At 40.1% G+C, this 24,181-nt stretch overlaps 1 protein-coding gene across 1 annotated transcript in view; it reads left to right on the top strand.

Moving 5' to 3' along the window:
* Positions 1-24,181, top strand: part of MEE18 (maternal effect embryo arrest 18) — a 433,784-nt gene that overhangs the window by 227,941 nt on the left and 181,662 nt on the right. The window contains 1 exon segment of the mRNA XM_089404666.1: positions 10,992-11,063. Coding sequence (XP_089260792.1) covers positions 10,992-11,063 — 72 coding nt within the window.

The following is a 24,181-nucleotide window of genomic DNA, read 5'->3' on the forward strand; positions in this document are numbered from 1 at the left end:
TCAGAATCAGCATCACTGTCCCCATCATCATGGTCCCCACTGCTCTCCTCTGCATCCTCCTCCTCCCCTGTATCCATAGTCGCCTCTGCATCTGCTGGTATGGAGGTTGAGTCATCAAAACTAATAGGGTCTAGCACTGGATCACCGAGATCCATGTTGGCCAATGCCAACTCAACAGTGGTGTCCAGACCCATATCTTCAGGAAAGACATCCCACATCTTTGTCTTTCCCCTCAACCACTCTTCCCTCTGCCTGTAAATAAGACGAAGGTTGGTGTGCACATACACCATTGTCTCTGCCCTGGACTGCTCAAGCCTGTTCTTCTTCACAGTATGCAAATTCCCATATGTGCTCCAATTCCTCTCGCAACAAGAGGATGAAGTCACCTGAGAGAGGAGCCTCATGGCTAACTGCTGAAGAGGAGGGCTTGTTGCCCCATGATTTGCCCACCAAGAGTAGGGCTTCTTAAGCCCCCTGTCTTTAATCACATCATAGCCTCCAAACCGACCACTGCCAGTGGAAAACTCTGCAAAGGCATCCTCCACCTCAGCAAGCAATGCACTATCATGATAAATCCGCTTCAATGCCTCTTTCCTCCCCTGTGAGATTTCACCATCCATGTGAGGAGGGAATCTGCGGGAAGGTCCACCATTCAGCCACTCATGGCTGTAGTATTTGGGGTTCAATGAGTGAGCCAAACAATGTAAAGGTGTACAATTCTTGTCCCATCTGCGGACAAGAATATCATGTATGGTATCGCAGAAGGCCTCTGGTGATGTCTCATACGGGGGGCACTCACTCTGTAGAATAATGCTCCTCACAGACTCAATCATGGAATCCCATCCCTCATAAACCTCTCCTAGGATGGGTTTGTCTGTATCTGCAACTCGAAGCAAAAAGATGATAGGATCCATGATCCGAATAATTAGATCTACCCTCTCCCACCAAGCATCATCTAGTACCGTGTCCTTCACTCTTTTAGAGGCTGCCTGATCTGTCTTTCTCCAAAAAGACCAAAACTGAGAAATAACCATGGACCCAAGAGCAGTCTTGACCTCCCTCAACCTCTTCAACATCATGAATGAAGATGCAAACCGTGTATCAGCAATCTTCAACAATGATAAATTACTGTACTCCTTGTAGATAGTGAGGGCATTTGTATGATTTTGCACAAAGTTACGGATATGTCTTGCATCCTCAATAATGCTTCCAATCCAAAGCACATCAGAAGCAATGGATTTCAGTGCTAAGTTCAATGAATGGACAATGCAAGGTGTCCAAAACACTTGTGGATATTTAGCTTCCACAATCATGCCAGCCGCCTTGCAAACAGGTGCATTATCTGTAATGATTTGCACACAAGAATCAACACCTACCTCTTCAACAACTCTAATAAATAACTCACCCATAAATTGTGCATCCTTGTATTCGCCAAGTGTATCCACTGCTTTCAGGAAAACTGGACCATTCAAGGAAGACACCATGAAGTTGATGATTGGGTGTCGTGCTGGATCTGTCCATCCATCAGAAACAATGCTAACCCCAGATGTTGGCCATGATGCCTTAATAGGCTCGAGCATTTTTTGCACCTCTTTTTTTGCCCTCGTCAACAATGTGGTTCTCAGCTTCTCTGACCCAGGAGGCACATACCCTGCTGGAGCCCCTTGAGTTAGAGCTCGGCACATCTCAACAAATAAAGGTGAACGTGCAACATTAAATGATATGAAGTTTTGATAGAAGAAGAAGGCAATGGTGAGATCAAGCTCGTCCCGTCTCTCTTTCTGGAAAATCCTGTCCATTGGACCAAGTGATCTTCTTTTTAATGCTTGTCCCCCAGTAGAAGTAGAACTCTCAAATGGAAATTTGGTGGTGGCTTTCCTCAAAAATGGAAGGGGGTCTTCATTCTTGCCCTTGGGTGCTTTTGATTTTGAAGCCAGTGCCACATGTTCCATACCAACATGGGCCTCCTTTTCCAATTCTTTTCTCTTTTGTGAAGGAATATCTTTACAAGCTCCAATCCCCTTACCAGGTATAGCCAACAAATGTGCTCTCACACGGTGATATGTGCTTGTGAAAGAAAGGTTACAAAAGCTGCATTTCCATTGCACATTGCCTCCTCCCTTTCCCTTGCTGTTTGACCCATCCTCTCTTGCGACATATTTCCACAATGGATATTTTTCATTGTCTTTAACTCCTCTTCCCTCAAGATTACTTGCAGCAGACTCTGATGATATTGGGGGAGGAAGAGCATCTCTACCCATGACATTCTTGCCCTTCCTTGCTGCCCCTGCCGTTGATTGAGCCATGTTACCTCAACCTGTAAAAAAAATGAACAAACAGTCAAACTGCTGTAAAATTTTTAAAATGCAAACAGCAAAAGAAATGAACAAGAATCAAGTTCATTTTATAGGCTAGCAGTGGCTCACTGCCAACTGGCTGTATAATGTATTCTATGTTGCTGTATAAAAAATTAAAGACAGTGTTCTAAACTTCTACACTGCCAGGACAGGCCAAGGTCTGAGTGTTATAAAAGACAATGTTCTCAGCAGCCCTAAATATGTTGAATTTGTGGCACTTCTGAGTACTCTAGGCCTATGCACAATGGGCTATCTTTATCAGCTATACGCACAGCCACTAAGAGGAAGACTTCAGCTCTTTCCAACTCATGCCAATGTGGAGAAACCCGGCCCAGAATTCAATAATACGCAGAGGATGACCCCACACTTACTCCGTTTAGCATTTCAATCAGATTATGGAGGCTAAACTATGCCCAGAAATGTACAACGAACTCATTCTTGACTCTGATTTATAGGTTAATGGCCTGTTCTAACATGGATCTTCACTGCAGAACTAAATTATGATGTTTTTGTATATATCGATAGCCGTAAGTTGAACATTACGCAAGCATTTTCTACTTTAAAGCTGTGGCCATGAGATACATATTTCAGACAAAGCCAAGTGTGTCCATTCTGCCAACTGAATAGTGAATACCATACTCCGTTTATAAAAATATCCAAACCCAACACTCTTATTACACACGCTTCTGCTCACTCATTCCATCATCAAGGTAATAAACAAGATGCACAGACTCAGTTCTTGTCATTGCAGCTCTGAAATATTACATATGTAACCTTTATTATAAAACACAGTGGGCCGTGGCGTATACCTTTGTTCTGTCTATTTATTAATTTAACTATGGTTCATATATGTATCATGGTGGCCCGCATCTATCTATAGCTCACACAGAAATGGATCGCACAGTGATAATATAACACTGGCGACTCGTTCATGATTTCAAAGGCTCGTTCTTAACGACTGGAGCATTGTTAGATTTCAGTGGCTCAGATTATATGGCGTTGCTCCATACGTTGTGGTGACTGGTTCTATATACCCAACATTACAGTGGTTCAAGGGTTTTGTGTCACGCAATTTATGCAAACTGATCACTGATAAGGCGTGATACATATTAAGTTTTAACAGCTCAGCAAACTAACCTTAAACCTGCAAATTGCAATGCGGTCCGCCGCTCCAAATCGCTCCAAATCGCTGTTACTCGCTCCAAATCGATGTTAAGGTTGCAAATGCGGTCAAATGGGAATGACAACAACGAACTTAAACCTACCAGCAGCCCGAAAAACGAATCCGAAACCAGGATTCGATTCCAAAATCGTGACACGTTCTTCATTTTTTTGACACGCTCATGACACGACGTACCCGGATATGACACGACGAGTCATTGAAACATGACACGTGTCAGGACAGAATCGTGTCCGATTCGTCCGATTCGGGATTCGTCCAGGGGTTTGGACGAATCCGGTTTCATAGGTGAAGACGTGTCAAGGCCAAGAGTCATCATTGTAAAGTTGTAAAAGAGTCATTTGTAAAAGCGTAATCATTGGAAGAGTCATTATTGTAAAATAGTCAATCTGCTTAGAGTCGAAAAGGCGTTATTGGGAGGTATAGGAGTCTCTGTTGGGATGATGTCATGGTTGGGTTGCAGGTCATAATGTGATTGGGTGTTCAGTCAAAATCATTGTAAATCATATTGTATCGTGGATCGTTGTCCCTGGTACGAGAATCCACACTCTTGTCTCATTTCAGTCATTATAGGGTGGCAGGGAGGTGCTTGGCTGGTCCATAAAGTCACCTACAGGTTGGAGCCTGTGAACACTTCAGGGTGATAGGTTGGTCTAGGATGTTGGGGCATCCATTCAGTTGACTACTAAAGAAACCAGGGTGTTGGGGTGTCCTTCCAGTGGGAGCTAGAGAAGAATGCTTTTCTAGAATTCTAGAAGTTGTTGCTTTCATTTCAGTTGGGGCTAAAGATTAAATAATTTATTGGAAAAGCGTTTGGTGGTTTTTGACCAAGAGGGGATTTTCCACCTAAAATTCTTGTGTCTACTGTGTTCTTTTATTATTGTTATTACTGCATAAACATTAATAATAATTGAAGATTAACTAATGCTCTGAAAAGATTTAAAAGTGCTAATAGCTAAGGAATACTTATTCACCCCCCCTCTCAATATTTCCAACAACAGAGATGAAGACATAGAGCAGTAGAAGGAACAACGCTGGGTAGATTGACGCTAGGAGAGGCAGCACTGGCCTGATTGACGCAGGCATTGCGCAGACCAGTCCAAAGGCTAGAGAAATTGACGCTGAGCAAGCTTGGGAGACGCAAAGGATCAAGGAAACTCTCTCTCGGGTCAGATACTTGTTTAGTAACATCTGTAAATATTTCTCAGTTCTATACTGTTGGGTGAAATTTTGTACATGTTGATTTTCACTGAAGAATAATAAAACCCTCATCTGTTGCACCGGTTTTCTTGCAATGGGTTTTTTTCGGGGATAATTGTCCAAAAACAACTGTGTTGTGGTGTTTTTATATGTGTCGGTATTTTTCTTATAGTTAATTTCTGCAATGTTTTAATTGTGAAATTTGCAGTAGAATATGATTCGATATTTACTGTAAGAATACAATATATAACTTATCTATGAAATAATAAGTAGTAGAAGTCATATTAATCACTGCAGTAGGATTTCTATTTTAGAAATTTTCACACAAACTTCCCTTGGATTAGTTACTACTTCATAGAGCTTGGAATATTGAGTAGACATAGGTCACTTACAAAGATAACAAACTTTGGTTCCACAATGATCACGTACTTCAGATTACTTGGATTGATTACTGATCCACATCATGCCTTAGGCTCAAATTATCATCATCGAGGTTGGATCATAGAGGAAACTCGGATGCTATAAAGATAATGCAATTCATACCTGTTTCTTCTTTCCTTAGAGATGGAATTTGGACTTGGATGTCATCACAGAACCTCGACTTATACTCCTATTCGAATTATTGATCCTTTCATAGAGGTATAAACTCAAACTTGTCTCCAAACTCAATCTTGTTACCCTTCCACAAAGGTGAAAAACTTGTATGCCACCTAGCATTGCAAATACTACTTCAGATGCCACTCGGATGCCACAAAGACTTGCAAATTGTGTCATCGTAGTTGCTCTACACACAATCTAAGGTCTCGGACTTGTCTCAAAGCTTCAGACAGACCTTAGATTTGGCTCATCATTAAGGAGCTAAACATTTGGATCATCATCTAGCACTTGAACAAAACCACAAAGATATAACAATAAAAGATGTAACTCGGATCTATTTCATAAATATAGTAGGTTAAAAATTGATTGCTATCCACAGAGGTTCAGACTTAAATTTGTGTTACTAATCCTTCCACAAAAGCTATAGAACTTCATATTTTAGAAAGATTTGTATTGGAGCCATGAAATTTCACATGGGAGCCACAAAACTTCACATAGGTGTCACAAAACTGTGATCATGAGTCGAAGTGCCTTGAGGAGGATCCTTATCCCAAACTGCTTTTCAAATTTTCTCTGATACCATGTTGATATTTCTAGTAGTGACTGTTAGCTCTGCTATAATACTAAGCTTTTGATGGGTAAAAAACAGGTATGGCAGTGCTGGTTATGCTTTCAAGAGGTTTGCAGCAGTTGGTTTCATCTTCCCCTTCATTCTCCTTATTCTCCTTTAAACCCCTTCATCTCTGTTTTTCTCCCAGAACCCTGCGTAAGTCCCTTTTCGGTCAAGCCCTTTAGCGTTAAGTTTCAAAGCCCATACGACTATATTCACGTGACCGCGCACCATAACCTGCGGCTTTCCCTGTCACATCAGTCCCGCTAAACCTCGTTCATCTCCCCGCCGTCCGGTTGTTTGCCCCGCGATCCTACGACATTCGCACCTCCCGCCGCCGAAACCTGCCCGCGCGTTAACTCGCGATCGCGGTGGTTTTCCGCCTGTCCCATCGTCCATGTGTCAACCTCCTATTGTGATCGCTTGGCTGTGTACGTATACCACTCACCTCCGATAAGCGGTGCGGGGAAATCACTTACCGCCGTCCCGCCCGTCCCCGCAAATTAATTCCCCCATAGCTTCTGCCCTCGATCACCGTTGGATCTACCCACCTAACGATCCAACGGTCCTCATACGTTCGCTCTCGTTTTTTCCTGATACTCCTTATCAAACGATCCCCGCCGTCGATCCACGCGATCCAACGGCTGAGTTTTGTCCCCGTTATAGTCATGCTTCCGCCATGCTGCCCATGTCCATAGCCTGTCCAGTGTACCCGAAGGAGGAAGGAGGCCAGAATCCAGTACCTGGCGCATTAAATCCTCAGCAACTGCATTTAACAAGTAAGCATGGCCGAGAAGGAAAAAGGATAGCTTCGAGCAGATTTGAGCATTTATTAGTTATGGAATGTCTTCCATATTGCACTCCACCTGCTCAAGAAGGACAACTGAGTATCTCAAAAGGCCAATTTTGTTCATTAAAGCAGCAGATTGTATCAGAGACCCGTATTAAATAGTTAATGTGGTTGGTGGTCCATTATGACCCCTCCACGCATTGGATAGTAGATATTTTTGTAATCAACCTCTATATATACCCAGAACACAGATGTAATCGACGATGATGGTTGATGGTTGTAGTTTTGATGTAAGGTTCAACTTCTGGAGACTGTAACTACTGTGATACCTGCAACGTCTGGTCTTCATTTTCAGCTAATACAAGCTTTTTTTGTTGTTAATTGCTCACTTTCCATTTCTACTCTGTTCTAGGCTGTGCCTGTTATGTATTTTTCATGTGCTCTTGATGTTTAGCATTAGAGGGGCTGTCATCCCACCTCTGTGTTAGAATCTAGTATGTATCATTGAATGTGCTATGCAGGTTTCTATTTGCTTAGTGCCAGAGAGCTGTCATCCTGTCTGTGCATTAGGAAATAGATTTGCAGACCTCTTTACTGGTTGCAGCCGGCCATCACAGGGTCCTGTGCATCTGCTGGTGTGGACAATATTCTCCATGTTCACCTAATCGTCAAACTGTGAGTAATTGGTGGTCTAAAGCCTTGTAGTCTGGGGGTATTCACCCATGTTTGGGGTTAAGCGTAGTAGAAGTGGTTATCTGGCTTGAATATGCATAATTCCTTCCATTCATCCATTTCCAACATTTTGTTGAGTTTGTAATGTTCCCGAGCATCTCTGAGATACAACCTAGGAGAGTTTCTTGGGGTGATAACAATGATACACTAGAACAATTTTGTTTTAACGATAACTACATCAAATGATTCATTATTATTAATTCCATATAGCATTCAACATCATCATGCAGTGATAGAGCAGTAGAGATCACAGTAAAATAGAGAAACAAGGGACACAAAAATTTAGGTCAATGACCAAGGCTTACCCAACAAGCTTTCCTTATGAGATAATATTTAGCTCATCAATTCACTGAGTCAAAACGAGACATCAAGATAACAACTAACCAGAACATGAACTCCCACAAGTGCCAAGCCACCAAGCCATCCTTTTTCCTCTTCTGCTGATTTTCGGCTCCCTCCTCCTCCTTCCTTTGTTGGAACAGAGATATTTCTTCATATGAATCAATGATCAAATGAGGAGGGGTCACTTATAAATAGTGTCCAAAGGGGGGTCGAATAGGTGCCCCCAAGGGACCATGCCGATATGTTCTATTAGGGCTGACTTGGGCACTTGTGGGGACATTAATTTAAATTCAAAATTTTCCTTTCTTTTTATTGATGAAAATACCAACGACAACTATAATCTCTCAACAATTGTCTGTTAAAGTGCCTTCATAGGTTGTTAATACTTCTTTTGCAGAGAGGTGTTGGAGCACCTAAAGCTTCATCCACAATGTCAAAATAAATTTTCTTATTGAAAACTGGGCAAAAAGCTTGGTTTATGTGCATTACAATTTGATGTTGTTAACATGTTGTAGTGAGCGGGCTCGTTACGACAGAGCATATGTCACTTGGGACAACAACCCGAAGGAGGACAATTTGGAGGATGGAGCCTTAATTTTGGAACAATTGGAAGTAGAACTTATGAAAGATGATGATGAAGTAGCAGCAACATCAACAACCATGCCACCCCCATCATCCACTAGCAGTGCTAAAGTTGAACTAGCTTTGCCGCCACCTCCATCTGCAGCTTCACGTGGAGGTCATGTGCCTTCTAGTTTTGGACGTGGCCATCCGACTATGCGGGAGGAGACTCCCAATAAACCACGAGAAAGAAATTAGAAATTTCTCATGGGAAGAGGAAAATGTAGTAGATAATAGTTTTACTTGTCTTTTCTAGTTTCTAGTACTTTTATCACTATTGACTCTTTCATATTTATTATGGTATTTTTTGTGAACAATATTTGACAATTTAAGTTTGAAGTTTGAAGTTGTCAATTATAATTTATAACTCATTGGTAATGAATTATGAATATGATGCTTTGTGAAAGTTGAAACATTTCATTTCATGTTTTATATTCTTTGTTATAGTTTGGTAATGGTTAAAAGTACAACTTTAATGATGACAAATGTTATCTATTTAATTTTGAAACTTTGAAACTTTAAGATTGATGAATCATGAGTCTCGATATGTTGTTACTTGTAACTTGTGGACATGTGGTTGGTGAAGATTATAACTACTAGATGATTGATGTTATATGGTTTAATCCATGTTTTTATGCTTTTTATATCTAATTCATCATTCTACATGCTTTTGTTGACATATATGCATCAAAATATATAAAAATATATATTATATAAAATTCACTCTCGATCCAGAAGCTTCTGAAAATTGTCACTTCCTGCTCCCTCTTTCGCTTCCGCTTCCCACTTCCAAGCAGCCTTGGTCCTGCCGAGCCTGTGACATATTTCAGTTCTTGCATATTTGTCTTCACCTTATATATTGATGCTGAAATTAAAGCTTGTGCGATAATACTGAGAATATTTAGAAAAGAGATGCTATTTCTGCTGTTAGACCAGAGTCCAAGAATCAACATATGAAAAGTCATCTTCTCAACAAAGGTACAAACATCTGCTTTGATGCAGGCGCACTGTCATGCAAACATGGTGAGTAATAGTATCCAGCATAGTGATGGGTAACAATCCTAATAACTGGCATTCTTCCTGCTCCCACTTCCGCTTCTGCTCCCCGCTTCCAAGCAGCCTTGGTCCTGCTGAACCTGTGACATATTTCAGTTCTTGCATATTTGTCTTGAACTTATATATTGATGCTGAAATTAAAGCTTCTGCCATAGTACTGAGAGTATTTAGAAAAGAGATGCTATTTTTGCTGTTAGACCAGAGTCCAAGAATCAATGTATGAAAAGTCATCTTCTTGACAAAGTTACAAACATCTGCTTTGATGTAGGCTCATTGTCATGCGCACATGGTGAGTAATAGTATCCAGCATAGTGATGGGTAACAATCCTAATAACTGGCATTCAGAATGCCGACATCTTTATGTTGGGAAAGAATGCTTTCTCTCTCCATGATGAGGATTTTTATGTGGAGATGTGGGATGGTGAAGATCCCAGTGTCGATGAATCAAAAAGTGTTGCGGTTTTTTCCTGTGAAGTAAATGGTGCAGTGTCGGCTCTTGTATATAAATAATAGAAGAATCATTAGAGGTGACGAATTCAGGTTATGGCATATCATTAGATTGTGTAGGATCTGGTCTCTATGAGATGATAGCTATGAGGAATCAGGATGACCTGTATCTAGCATTGAAGTGTCAAAATATCCAAGGCCTGTTTTGGTGTCATTTTAGGATCAGTTGGAGTAACAACAGCCTGCCCATGTTTCCCGAGTACACCACCTTTATCTCTCATCTAAGGAAGTATTTGAAACCAATTCCTCTACTATCATGTCAGGAGACAACTACCCATGGGTAGCCATTAATGCATGAATAGATGCAAAAAAATGATTAGATCCTTTGATAAAGGATAAGAATACTTCTTATGAAGTGGTGAACATAATCTCCCAATTGTCATGTAGTGTTTCCTACTCCTTTGATACATTCTGAAGTTTTTGAATATCATGAGCATAGCAGTGGACAAATGAAGTGACACGGAGAGGGAAATGGCCCCTTACTAGCAACCTAAAAGCATTGTAACTTAATATTCTATATCATCAAAAAGTTGTTGTGTTTCCATTTCAATCCTTTGTCTTTACCAAGGTTATTTGTTACTTAAGAAAGAGCCCAAAGATGAAGCAATCTGTCTTTTAAGATTTGTCAATCTTCTATTTCTCTGTCATTCAGCCGATAATTCCTTTTTAATTCAACCTTTTTTTAGGGCATTCTGAAATATGCTACCATGGATATCCTAGTGTTGAGTATAATTTTCCCAAGATGGGCTTGAAATCGTGACGAGGATGAAATTGGTGAAAATCTACTGGTAAATTAATTGATGATGGTATAAGTCTTGAATTTAGAATGCTATCTGAACCTGAAGAGAATATCTCATTCTCATTCTTTTAATGTTATCCTTGGTTTATACAAATGGCACTTAGTAATTGATTTTGATTTACTTCTTATTTGCTGGTAGTATTTTAAATGACTTTTTTTTGGCTATTTTGCTGCTGAGTATCAACTTCTTTGTTTTTCAGAATGGAACTGTCATCAGAGGTCAAAATGAAATCTCTCATCCAACAAGTAGAGCTGTGGAACCTATAAATAAGGTGAAAGGCTTCCAAAGTTTTGATCTGTTACCAGACTTATTGTGCAACAGTGTGTTCCATTAAATTCTATCAATATTTTTTTGATTCACTTCTTTTCTGAGTCCTCAGCAAAGGTTTTCCTTCTCCAATTTTATGATGCCAAAATATATTGAAGTCCCATAGTGGACATTGTGCAATGCATCAAACCCTAAGTTACCAGGATTCGGATCCCGGATGTAGATACGGATTCGGATTCGGATAAGGATTCGCCAGTTTTTTGAAAAGCTAGGATCCGGATACGGCAAGTACAAACAATATAAAATATTTTATAATTTTTAAAAATTAAATTTATATGAAAATAAAAAATAAAAAAATAAAAATAAAAACATATCTTACTTTTTAAATATATAGTTTTTATATATAATATTTATAGAAATATTGTTAGATAAATTATATCATAATTAATATATTATTGATAAATATTAATTAAATTTATGTAAAATAAAAGATTATATTTAAAATTTAAAATATAAAACTTCTATATAATACTTTTAAAATAATTATTAATTTAATAATATTAAAATTAATGTATCTTAATATTCAAACATTAATTACTATTATTATATTTAAAATAAATGACCATTAAAGTTACTTTATGTTTAAATTAAATGACCATTAACCATTATTATATTTAAATTAAATAATCATTAAAATTACTTTATATTTAAATTAAACGACCATTAAAGTTACTTTATGGAACTTACTTTATGAATCTCACTTTTTTACACTTTAAATAAAAATAAAACTTAATTAGAACTAAACGACCGTAGCTTATAATTTATAATATGGTCAACCAAAGAAAAAATTAATGAACTTTCGCAGCCAACTCCCTTGTTAATTATTCGCTACGCTGGTTTTTCTTTACATTATCACGTGATTCATACGCTGACTTGGAATTTTGTGCTGATGTTAAACAGTTTTAGACATGGAAAGATGTTAGGCGGATCTGGGCAGATCCGAATCCGAATCCGTCTCCGATACGGGGATCCATGGATCCAACCATTGGTGCTGACGGATCCGGTAACATAGAGCAAACCCAAGATCCTTCATATCGAACTCGGAAGCCAACTGTGTCTTGCAATGAATGATAAGAGGCTTAGCACCTGTCAGAAACAGTCATCAACATATAATAATAAGATCACAGGTACATTCTTCACAACCTTAAACCAAAGGTTTGGATTGGCACGACTTTTGGTAAATCCTAGTCTCGTTAGATAGTTGTCAATACGAGCATACAAATCTCATGGAGCTTGCTTGAGTCCATACAAGGCCTTCGTCAACCTACAAACATGAGATTCCTTTCCATGTGCCTCAAAGCATTGAGGTTGCTCTATGTACACCTCTTCCTTAATCACACCATTGAGGAAAGAAGTCTTCATATCCATTTGGTGCAATTTCCATCCCTATGAAGCAACAAGAGAAATGATGGATGTAATAGAGGTATACCTGACAACTGGAGCGAAGGTCTCATCATAGCCTTCTACCTCTTTCTGGGAGAATCCTCTAGCCACGAACCGCGCCGTGTATTTGTCACTACTACCATCTGCAACATGCTTGATCTTGTATATCCACTTGGAAATCACCATTGACTTCCTTTCATGCCTTGGCACAATTCCCAAACATCATTCTTCATGATCGATCGGTACTCTTCATTCATTGCTTCCTTCCACACCTGTTGGCTAGCTGCTTCTTTGTATGTGGAAGGTTCTCCATCAATAAGGTTGTGAAAATTCTATCACTGCAACATCTGATTTACTTTGCCTACTTATTTTCAATAAATTATTTATGAAATTCCTTCAATAAACATTAAAATAAATTTTGCTGTAGATATCACACCATAATACAAAAACAAACACATGCACAAGAATCAACACATCGACACAGATATTTTGGACAGCAGTCCCCGGAAAAACCCAATGTGGGAAAACCGGTGCAGCAAGGGAGGATTTTATTATTCAGCAATTTTTTAGTATAACTGGGTGCCAAACTGGCTTACCCAACAGAGAGAAAAATTCTCCAACACTTCTCCCAGTCCCAGTGTCAGCCTGGCTGACCTTTGCTTAGCTCCCAAACACTCTGTCAGCCCCTGCTTGTCAGCGTTAGCCCTGGGCCTCTCTACGTCACCCATCCAGGCCCTCTAGTGACTGCGCAGCCTCCTGCTGCCTTAGCGTCTGCTTGAAAGGCCCCGCGTTTGCCTCTCCTGCCTCTGTGCTGGTCTTCTGTTGCTGATCCTGACTCTCTGCTCTGTACTTGTTGCCTCTTGCTACTCTCCAGACCACTAGTTCAAATTTCTCAGCTAACTCTGCTCTAGAAATCGAACTGACTGGTTTCCCTCAGTGTGTCCTCCAACTGACTCTCAAGCCTCTTCTTATACTTTTCTCGGTGGTCCATCAACGACCGAAATTAAGTCTCTAATCAACGACTAAGATTGGATCTAGCTTGATCCATGACTTTTGGACCATTCTAATTCAGTTTTATATTAATTCACATTAATATTTTATTTTCCCTAAGTTTAGACTTAGGGACTCCATTAAAAATATTAATTATTTTAATATCTTCCAAACTGGTTAGATTCTACCCAAACCATTTCTGGGTCTTGGAGATCTCATGTGCTTTAGCCTCTCCACCAATTTTCGTGGCTAGAGCACATCCGATGCTACCCCAAATCAACACTCCCTCTTAGCGAGGACTGTGCTCTAGTAATACTCCTCACTAAGTATCACCCTGATCATCCGACATCGGTCCCTGCCCATGGCTCTTCTACTGCCACTACTGCATCTTGTACTGCTGCCCATGGCTCTTCTACTGCCACTGTTGCATCCTGTACTGCTGCCCATGGCTCTTCTACTGCCATTGCTGCATTTGCACGACAACTCCCTCTGCATCTGTGTTGCTGCTGGTCCTTTTCTCTCAACACTGCATTTGCACTGCAACTTCCTCTGCATCCGTGTTGCTATCACCCCCATTTCTGCTACTGAAACAGGTTCTTTATCATCCACATCTTTTCCCTGAAGTAATCAAACTTTGTCCTTCCAAGGGCCTTGGTGAGGATGTCGGCCACCTGTTCTCCTGTAGGACTGTAGCTTAACTGTACAGCTCCTCGGTGGACACAGTTTCTGAAAAAGTGACACCGGATATTAATATGCTTTGACCGATCATGAAACACTAGATTCTCAGAGAGTTTGATGCAACTCTGATTATCGCACATGATCCTGGTCGCCTCCATTTTCCTTTTGAATAGGTTCACAAGCAGTTTTCTAAGCCATATGGCCTCACACGAAGCTGTGCTCACTGCCATATATTCTGCCTCAGATGAGCTTAGAGCCACGAACTTCTGTTTCCTACTGCACCAGGAAGTCATTCTTGATCCAATGTTGAAACAGTACCCAGAGGTACTTTTCCGATCCACTGAACTTCCTGCCAAATTTGCATCAGTAAATCCACTCAATCTGATATCCTTACCCGTGGTGTACAAGATTACATAATCGACTATTCCCTGTAAATACCTGAGAACGTGTTTGGCTGCTGCCCAGTGCGCCCTCTTCGGTTCCACCATGAATTGACTGAGGGTGTTGACAGCGTAGCAAATGTCTGGCCTGGTATTGACCAGATACATCAGGGACCCTATGAGCTGCCTGTATAGGGTGGGATCAACATCCTTGTCTTTTGATGCATCAATCTTTTTCCAGTTGGTGATCATTGGAGTAGCCATGGGTCTACAGTCCTCCATCCTGAATCTTTTTAGGATTTCTGTAGCATACCTCCCTTGCCCAAGGAAGATCTCTCCCATCTACTGCCAAACTTCCAACCCTAGGAAGTATGCATTAGTCCCAAATCCTTCATATCAAATTCCATGGCTAGATTCTTCTTGCAGTCCCCAATTAGCCTGGATGATCCTGTCAGAAAGAGATCATCCACATATAATACTAAGATTATCGGCTCATTCTCTATAACCAGATAGTAGAGATTCGGATCTGCGTCACTTTTGACAAATCCCATCTTCTGCAAGTAGCCATCGATTCAACCATACCATGCCTGTTTTAGCCCATACAAGGCTTTCTTCAATCTGCATACATGAGACTTCTTCTCATGTGTCTCAAAGCCCTCTGGTTGTTCAATGTACATTGTATACCTCTTCTTCTATTACCCCGTTCAGAAAAGCCGTTTTGACATCCATTTGATGAATCTCCCACCTCATTTGAGCTACAAGAGATATCATGGTCCTAATAGATGTGTACTTGGCTAATGGGGCGAAGGTCTCCTTGTAGTCAATTCCTTCCTTTTGAGCATACCCCTTAGCCACAAACTTGGCCTTGTATTTCTCAACATTGTTGTCTGCAGGGTATTTGATCCTGTAGATCCATCTCGAACCTACTACTGATCTGTCTTGAGGCCTTGGCAATACCTCCAAGACATTGTTCACCATTATGGAGTTGTACTCTACCATCGCATCTAGCCAAACCTGATGTTGAGCTGCCTCTTGGAATTGGCAGGCTCCCCATCCTGAGCTACTAATCCCTGATATCTATCTGGCTATTTTCGCTCCCTCTTATTGTTTCTTGGCACATCGATGAAGTCGTCTACATCTCGTAGAATCTGACGAAGTTCCTTGCTAGTTCTTCCTTTGCCAGTAAGGAAATACTCGGCACCACTAAGAGCTTTGGTGGACATAAGTCTGCAGATATCTGAGTGTATCAATCCTAGTACACTCTTGGCCCTGTGTTTACTCCTAGGAAATGCTGCCTTGGCATACTTTCCTAGAGCACATCCTCTGCATACATCATCTCGTTTCGTACTAAGATCCGGAACTCCTGTTACAGTGCTCCTAAGAATTCTCAGAGCCCCATGGTGTAGATGTCCCATTCTTCTGTGCCATAGTTCGTTCAAGTCCTTGTCTCCATGACTACCTATTAGTGCCATTGGTGATTCTAGTTGTAATCTGTACAACCTGTTACTTTTGATCCCGATCTGCACTTTCTTTTTCCAGCTCGGGTGTTTGATGTATACCTTCTCCTTGATGAAGTAGACGTCATAGCCCTTGCCTTGAAGTTGCGACACGGAAAGTAAGTTCATCCCCAATCCTGGTACATGCAGCACATTTGTAGCACGAAACCGTTCTCCCAATTCTGTTTGAAAAACTATGGTACCCTTCCCTACTGGAGTACACTTTGCCTTGTTCCCCATGGTGCTCTGAAAGTTCATCTTCTCTTCTCGATACTATGAGAAACATTCCCTGATTCCCGTCATATGCCAAGAGGCTCCACTGTCTATATACCATACTTTTGATGATGCAAAACTAGTCATACAAGTCACTTCTTCTTCCATCCTGGAAGCCAACATGGAGAAATCGAAATCTCTTGTGCAATTTTCTAAAAATCTGTGCAAGTCCCCTGACATGGATGTCTCTGCATCATGGTCTCGACCCATAACTGATTTTCCCTTTCTGTCTCTGATCACTCGCTCTGATACCTTGTGAAAATTCTATCATTGCAACATCTGATTTACTTTGCCTACTTATTTTCAATAAGTTATTTATGAAATTCCTTCAATAAACATTAAAATAAATTCTGCTGCAGATATCACACAGTAATACAGAAACAAACACATGCACAAGAATCAACACATCAACACATATATTTTGGACAACAGTCCTCGGAAAAACCCAATGTGGGAAAACTAGTGCAGCAAGGGAGGATTTTATTATTCAACAATTCTTCAGTACAACCGGATGCCAAACTGGCTTACCCAACAGAGAGAAAAATTCTCCAACACTTCTCTCAGTCCCAGCGTCAGCCTGGCTGACCTCTACGTAGCTCCCAGACACTTTATGTTAGCCCCTGCTTGTCTACGTCAGCCAGGGCCTCTCTGCGTCACCCACGTAGGCCCTCTAGTGACTGCGCAGTCTCCTGCTACCTCAGCGTCTGCCTGAAAGGCCTTGCGTCTGCCTCTCCTGCCTCTGTGTTGGTCTTTTGTTGCTGATCCTGACTCTCTGCTCCGTACTTGCTGCCTCCTGCTGCTCTCTAGACCACTAGTTCGAATTTCTCAGCTAACCCCGCTCCAGAAATCGAACTCACTGGTCTCCCTCAGTGTGTCCTCCAACTGACCCTCAAGCCTCTTCTTATACTTTTCTCGTTGGTCCATCAACGACTGAGATTAAGTCCCTAATCAATGGCTAAGATTAGATCTGGCTTTATCCATGACTTTTGGACCATTCTAACTCAGTTTTATATTAATTCATATTAATATTTTATTAAAAATATTAATTATTTTAATTTCTTCCAAACTAGTTAGATTTTGCCCAAACCATTTCTGGGTCTTGGAGATCTCATGCGCTTTAATCTCTCCACCAATTTTCGTGGCTAGAGCACATCTGATGCTACGCCAAATCAACAAAGGCTTGTCACAAGAGCTTCACAACTAGAAAACCTCTTGGGTTTCTTAACTTCTCTAAATGTGCCATCAAGAGCTGCATGTCCTTCTGCCTCTTCCAATATAGATCTAAGCCATGTTGGTCTCTTCTTGATATCTGGAACTATGACTGGTTCTACTGGATCTCGAGGCCCTTCAAGCCTTTTGGTACATTTTGTAGAGATCAAATGCTCCTTCCTTGAGGCCTCTTGCTTCACTTCATCCAAGGAATCCATGGAGACTTCCTTAGACTTCCAATATGCTAGTTTCTCATCGAAGGTGACATCCCTGCTGACCTCAATCCATCGTTGCTCTAGAATGTATATTCTGTAGGCCTTTGATGATTCGCTGTAACCAACAAATATGCCTTTCTTTCCTGAAGGCTCAAGTTTGTTCCTCTTATCCTTAGGAACATGAATATATACAAGACAACCAAAGATTCTCATATGCCCAATCTGTGGATTCCTTTTAGAGAATGCTTCTTTAGGAGTCATACCTTCCAGAAAATTATGAGAAATTTTATTTTGAATGTACACAGCTGTTCGTGATGCCTCCCCCCATAAGAACCAATGTTGCACAAAGCGCGATCGGGATTTAATCGGCGCCGGGAAAAAAGCGGAAAAAATCGTTAAAAGCGGGAAAAAAGCGGAAAAAAGCGGGAAAAAAGCGTTTGGCACAAAAATATTCATTTTTTTTCATTTTTTTTTCAATTTTTTTAATATCTAAACCATCTACAACATAAAATAAATACATTGACACATAAATATGATAAAAAAACTAATATATAAGATGTTTAATATCATTTCTAGCGCTAAAATCACACATAACATTGAATCATGTCCTGAATAGTAAGTCCTGAGTCCCAACTCAGCCTCAAAATATCAACAAAAAATATGATAATGTATCTCATTATGTCATAATGTCATATACAATAAAATGAAAGTCTAATCCTATTGATTTCCTCCAGCTCCTCTCCCTCACCTCTTCTCCTCCTCCTCCGCGCGCAAACAGCAAAATGACATAAAAAAAATCGATTTTCGCCTATTAAAAGCCCGCTGCCCCGTGCCTTTGCGATTTTTTCTGTAAAAATCGCGATTTTTTCCGAAAAAATCGCTATAAAAAAAGTCCGCGATTTTTTGGTATAAAAATCGCGATTTGATCGGGCAGAGGAAAAAATTGCGATTTTCCGATAAAATCGCGATTTTAACAACACTGATAAGAACAACAAGTCCAAATCATGCATCATGGCCTTGACTGATTCTTCAATTGACCTGTTCTTTTGTTCTGCTACACCATTATGTTGTGGATTATGGGGGACAATTAACTCCCTCTTAAACCCAACTTGCTTGCCGAAAGAAACAAGCTCCTTTGAGGTGTCTTCTCCTCCACTATCAGATCTCAATATTTTGATCTTCTGCCTGTCAAGTTCTCCACTTTAGCATTGAATTCTTGGAACTTGTCAAATACTTCATCCTTAGTCTTCAAGAGATATATCCATGTCTTATAGGAGAAGTCATCAATAAATGTCACATAGGACAATGAGCCACCAAGCGACTTCACAGGCATGAGACCACACATATCAGAATGAATTAAATCCAAAGTTTCCTTAGATCTATTGTCTCTGTTTGGAAATGGTTTCTTAATGTTATTTCCAAGAGCACAGCCTGTGCATACCAATGTTGCACGAAGCGGGAGCGAAGCGGAAGCGCGGAGCGCGGAAGCATCATTTTCCAAAAATCTAGGAAGCGAAGCGTCCGCGGAAGCGTCTGCTATATATATATATATTTTTTATATTTTTTTGCATTTATACTAAAAAAAAACATCCCAAATACCAAATTAATTGTAGAAGACATGAAAACATGCATATTTTTGCATAAATCAAGATAGATATGGCATCCATGATTCCATTGTAGTTACTAGTATGTACAACAATCATCTATATTCTAGCTATTACAAACATACATCAGTATCAATTTGATACTGCTTGATGCCTATAAAATTTCATAGGACAAGCTCAAGCAAGAGAAGGAATGCAATCACAAGGAAAGTTATCAAGTTTCTATCAAGCAAGGGACTGTTAGAATTCAAGTTTGGGAATATGTCAGAGCTGGGCTCAATTGCTCATGAAGGCCACAAATCAAATTTGAAAATGCAAACCATGATTGCAAAGTCCTCCTTCAGCATTTAATGGAAGCAGCCAGCAAGGAGGCTTGGAGAGCTAATTCAAGACTATTTAGGGCAGCATCTCACTTGCTAGATCAGGCCACAAGTCAAGAAGTATTGATGCTTTTTCTGTGCTATTTTGTGGAGGGTTTGTCTCTGTTTACAAGGCTGCAGGAAGGTGCTGCTACAGCTGTATGAGGAGGAGGATTTGAGAGCGCCAAGAGGCCTAGAAGGGACCTACTGCCCTAGCTGCAGTCATCTCAAGCAACAGCACAGGTAAAGGGGGGTGGTTCCTTGTCATCGAAGGAGATTCTCATTCTTCTCTAGGCCACAAAGAAGGGTTGTTTCTACAGCAGCTTGGGGGGTCTGTTTTGAGGGGGTGAAGGCCTAGTTAAGGTCCTCTACCCAGGCCACAGTCATCCTGAGGATCAGTGCAGTTATAACCAAGTATATTTTCATGTATATGAAGACCTAGACCTTGCTGTAGCAAAACCGTGAATTGTAGGAGGCTTGAGGAGGAACCTTAAGCCCCACCAGCAGTACATTGAATACCTAGTAGATCAGCATAGGTGGAAGCATAGTTGGACATAAGATCACAGTGATTTGAAGCAAGGTAAGGGCAACAAACTACATTAGCAAGAATTGCAGACTTTACAAGGAAGTCTCTCAGATCTACTCTCACAGTGTATTGATAATTTGATATTGCACCTCTGGAATAATTGGACGTTCGTTATATGGCTATGCTCTTGCTCCTGGTATGATTTACCAATAGTGTCATATGATCATTGGCATATGCTTCAGTATGATTCTTTGCATTATGACATTTGTTCATGACATCAATTCAATATGGACATGTCACTTGCTTCAGTCATATATATGTTATCGTTTCTCATATAGATCAATATTGGTATGGCTTCCCAATATTGGCAATGATGGGTATAAACCTATAAGCAGAGACTTCTTCATTCTTATATGCACTTAGCATTATGTATGGATATCACTGCTCAAATAGCTTGAGTATGGTATTGCTATGTTCTAATTACAGCAGTATATGCATGACCTCAACTTCAACAGTTGTATATATTTATGTGTGTGTGTGTGTATCAATCTCACAAATATGTATGGCATCCCTATGTATGATGGTACAGTATATGAATATATAGAAGTGCATCCATCAGTTCAGTAGATGATTGCGCTTCCGGTTGCGCCACGCAACCCGCCCTTTTTCAATGTATATTCATTGAGTTGACATTGTATTCAGAGCAGTAAGACCGTATATTCAGGCTACAATGCTCAAGTTATATGGTATTAGGAATCCTATATGAGAATGATGTCATATTGGTGGGTTGCGTCCAGGTTGCGTCCAGGTTGCGTCAAGGTTGCGTCCAGGTTGCGTCAAGGTTGCGTCCAGGGATGCGCGATTCCGGGGGGCCGCAACCTCAAATGGCAGGAATCGTTTTTTTAACCCGGAATCGCGCCACCTCAAAAACGGATCCGCGCTTCCACTGGGGATTCCGGATCGATTCGCTCCGATCCGCGATTCTGCCTTTGGATCCGGGGGGGGGGGGGGGGCGATTCCTGCAACACTGGTGCATACACTGTCATTCTTTATTTGCAGTTCAGGAACCCCTGAAACTATTTGACTCAACTTAGGAAATGCTCTATAGTGAAGATGTCCATACCTTCTATGCCATAGTTCTCTTGGATTGATTTCATCATGTACTAGTGCTTGAGTTGGTTGACTCACAAGTCTATACAACCTTCTGTCACGATTCCCAATAACCCTAACATCATCTATACCGGTGTCCTTACACCAAACAAGTACTTTGCCATCCACAAAAGCTACTCTATCTCCTTTATCTTCCAAACAAGAAACAAAGAAAAGATTCTTTTCAAACCTGGTACATAAAGAACATTGCTGAGATGTACATTGTTGCCAGATTCTAGCTCTATGGATGCCTTTCCAACTCCTTTGACTGCATAACTATGATTGTCTCCAACTTCAACCCTTTGGGACAACTTCTTTTCTGTCATGCTAGAAAGATTTCCATGTTTTTCGGTCATGTGTCTTGATGCTATCTACCAGCCACATGTCATCATCATCTGCAATGGAACTTGTTAAAGAAAAAAAGTAAAAGAAATCCTTGTCACCTTTGTTCTTCTTTGGTTTTTCATCTTCAACATTAGTTGCGGAGGCATGTTGTTTCCCTTTTCTCTTCTTGTTATTAGCCATATTAGGACAATCTCTCTTGAAATGTCCATATTCCTGACAACCGTAACATTAGATCTTTGCTAAGTCTTTCTTCTTCGTATGGGAGGAAGAAGATCCCTTTCCTGACTTCTTGTGTTGAGGTCCAAACTTCTTCTTTCCCTTGTTCTTGAAGCGAGCTACAAGGGCTTGAAATTCCTCATCTTGATGATCTCTAGTCATCAACCTTGATTCTTCCCAAGCACAAGATGCCCTTAGTTGTTCAAATGTAGGAGCTTCCTTCCAGTTGCTTATACCTGATGCAAAAACATCCCATGATCTAGGAAGACCATTGGGTGTTGTGATTACTAGTTCTTGATGAAGAATGGATTCACTAATTTCTTGAATTTGATCTTTTAATTGTGAAATCCTTATGAATTATGAAGCCACAATATCGTCATTAGTCATTCTTGTATTTCAAAGTTCATTCTTCAAGCTCATGGGTTCGCCCACATTCTTGATAATATAGAGATTCATTAGGGAATCATACATCTTCTTTGAACTATCAAGTTTTGGAATGTAGGAAATCAGATGATCCCTAATGGAGTCCACTATAAGACTCATAGCAGTGATGTTATCATCCTTGAACTTTTCTTTACCTGCTGCATCTTCTAGTTCAACAACCTTCCCTGTCACAATGTCCAAAACTTTGTTTTTGGCAAGAAGTATATCTATTCTAACTTTTGAAGCTCTGAAGTTTGATGCTCCCTCTAACTTGTTTTCAGATTTCATAGAAGAATCCATAGAAACCAATCGACAAGAAGGACTTGAATAAAATGCTCTCTAGGGTTTTGTCAGGGTGATTTCAATTTGCCTTCCTTCCTTCACCAAAGCTTTGATTCCATGTTGATTTTCTTAGTGCAATTGAGATTAGCACAATATTTCCGAAATTCTGATAATTACTTTTGATGTAGATTTTTTTTTAACTAATTCCAATATATCATTCAACAATTATACTTCAGAAATTCAACCATAAAGAATAGTAGAACAATAGAGATCACAATGCACAAAAGAAGACGAGATTTACCATGGGAAAACCCACCAAGGGGAAAAACCTAGTGACCTTTTTCAATAGAGAAATTCTTCTTGTTGAATGAGAGACAAACCTAGACCTATGGTCAAGCCTGGTCATCCCCTCCACATCAAGTCACCCAATCTGTTCCAACAACTCGTTTTGGCTGTCTGACCTAGAAGTTCAACCCTCCTACTATGACCAATTGCCCCAGAAATTTCGGCCCTGCAACAGTGGGCCATTTACACAAGAAATTTTGGTCCCCTGCAACATAATGCCAGAAAAATGTGAACCGTAGAGAGAGAGACTAATCCACATGTGCAAGTTGCAAGAGAGAGATTCTGTCCTCCTTCTTCGTCCTCTTTCGTCCTTCTTGTCCTTCACTAGCTTCCCAGAAACTGTCTTGTGTGAGTGAGATTGAATGCCCAAGTGGAGGAGGAGGAACTGCCTTTATATAGTGATTTGTCTAGGTCAAATGGGTGTGACTTTAGTCAGGGCTGTCTTGACTTGGAGGGAGGTCAACTTGACAACTTTTGGAGCCAAAATTACATTTCAAAAATTCATATTTTCCTCTTTAAAAAGTCGCAATGGGACTTTGACTCAAAATAAAATTTATTTCGACTCTAGCATTTGTAAATATTCTTTACAATGATAAATACAAATATATCAAGTGACCAAATACATTATGAACACTGACCATAGTTACAAAGTCAACAAGAGAATCCCAATAAACCATGAGAAAAGAAATTAGAAATTTCTCATAGGAAGAGGAAAATGTAGTAGATTATAGATGTACTTGTCTTTTCTTGTTTCTAGTACTTTTTATAACTATTGACTCTTTCATATTTATTATGGTATCTTTTGTAAACAATATATGGCAATTTAAGTTTGAAGTTGACAATTATAATTTATAACTCATTGGTAATGAATTATGAATATGATGCTTCATGAAAGTTGAAACATTTCATTTCATGTTTGATATTCTTTGTTATAGTTTGGCAATGGTTACTGTAATGTCCCAAATGAAATAAATATGGAACAAGCAAAAATTTTCTTCAAATTCTAACTCAAAATTTCTTCAGATAAAAATTCTATTCATAAATAGAAGATTGCCATGTAAAATAAAACGAATGGAGCCCTGCAATAACATAACACAATGGGCAGGAAATTCTTAACTTTATTATATGAGAAGAATTGGGGTTTACATGCACATACAACCCATATAGCTGAAATAAAATGGCTTCAAAT

Source organism: Pinus tabuliformis, chromosome 2_2 (assembly GCF_031772625.1).
Source record: "Pinus tabuliformis cultivar Carrire ecotype Pingquan chromosome 2_2, CPIR1, whole genome shotgun sequence".
NCBI lineage: Eukaryota > Viridiplantae > Streptophyta > Pinopsida > Pinales > Pinaceae > Pinus > Pinus tabuliformis.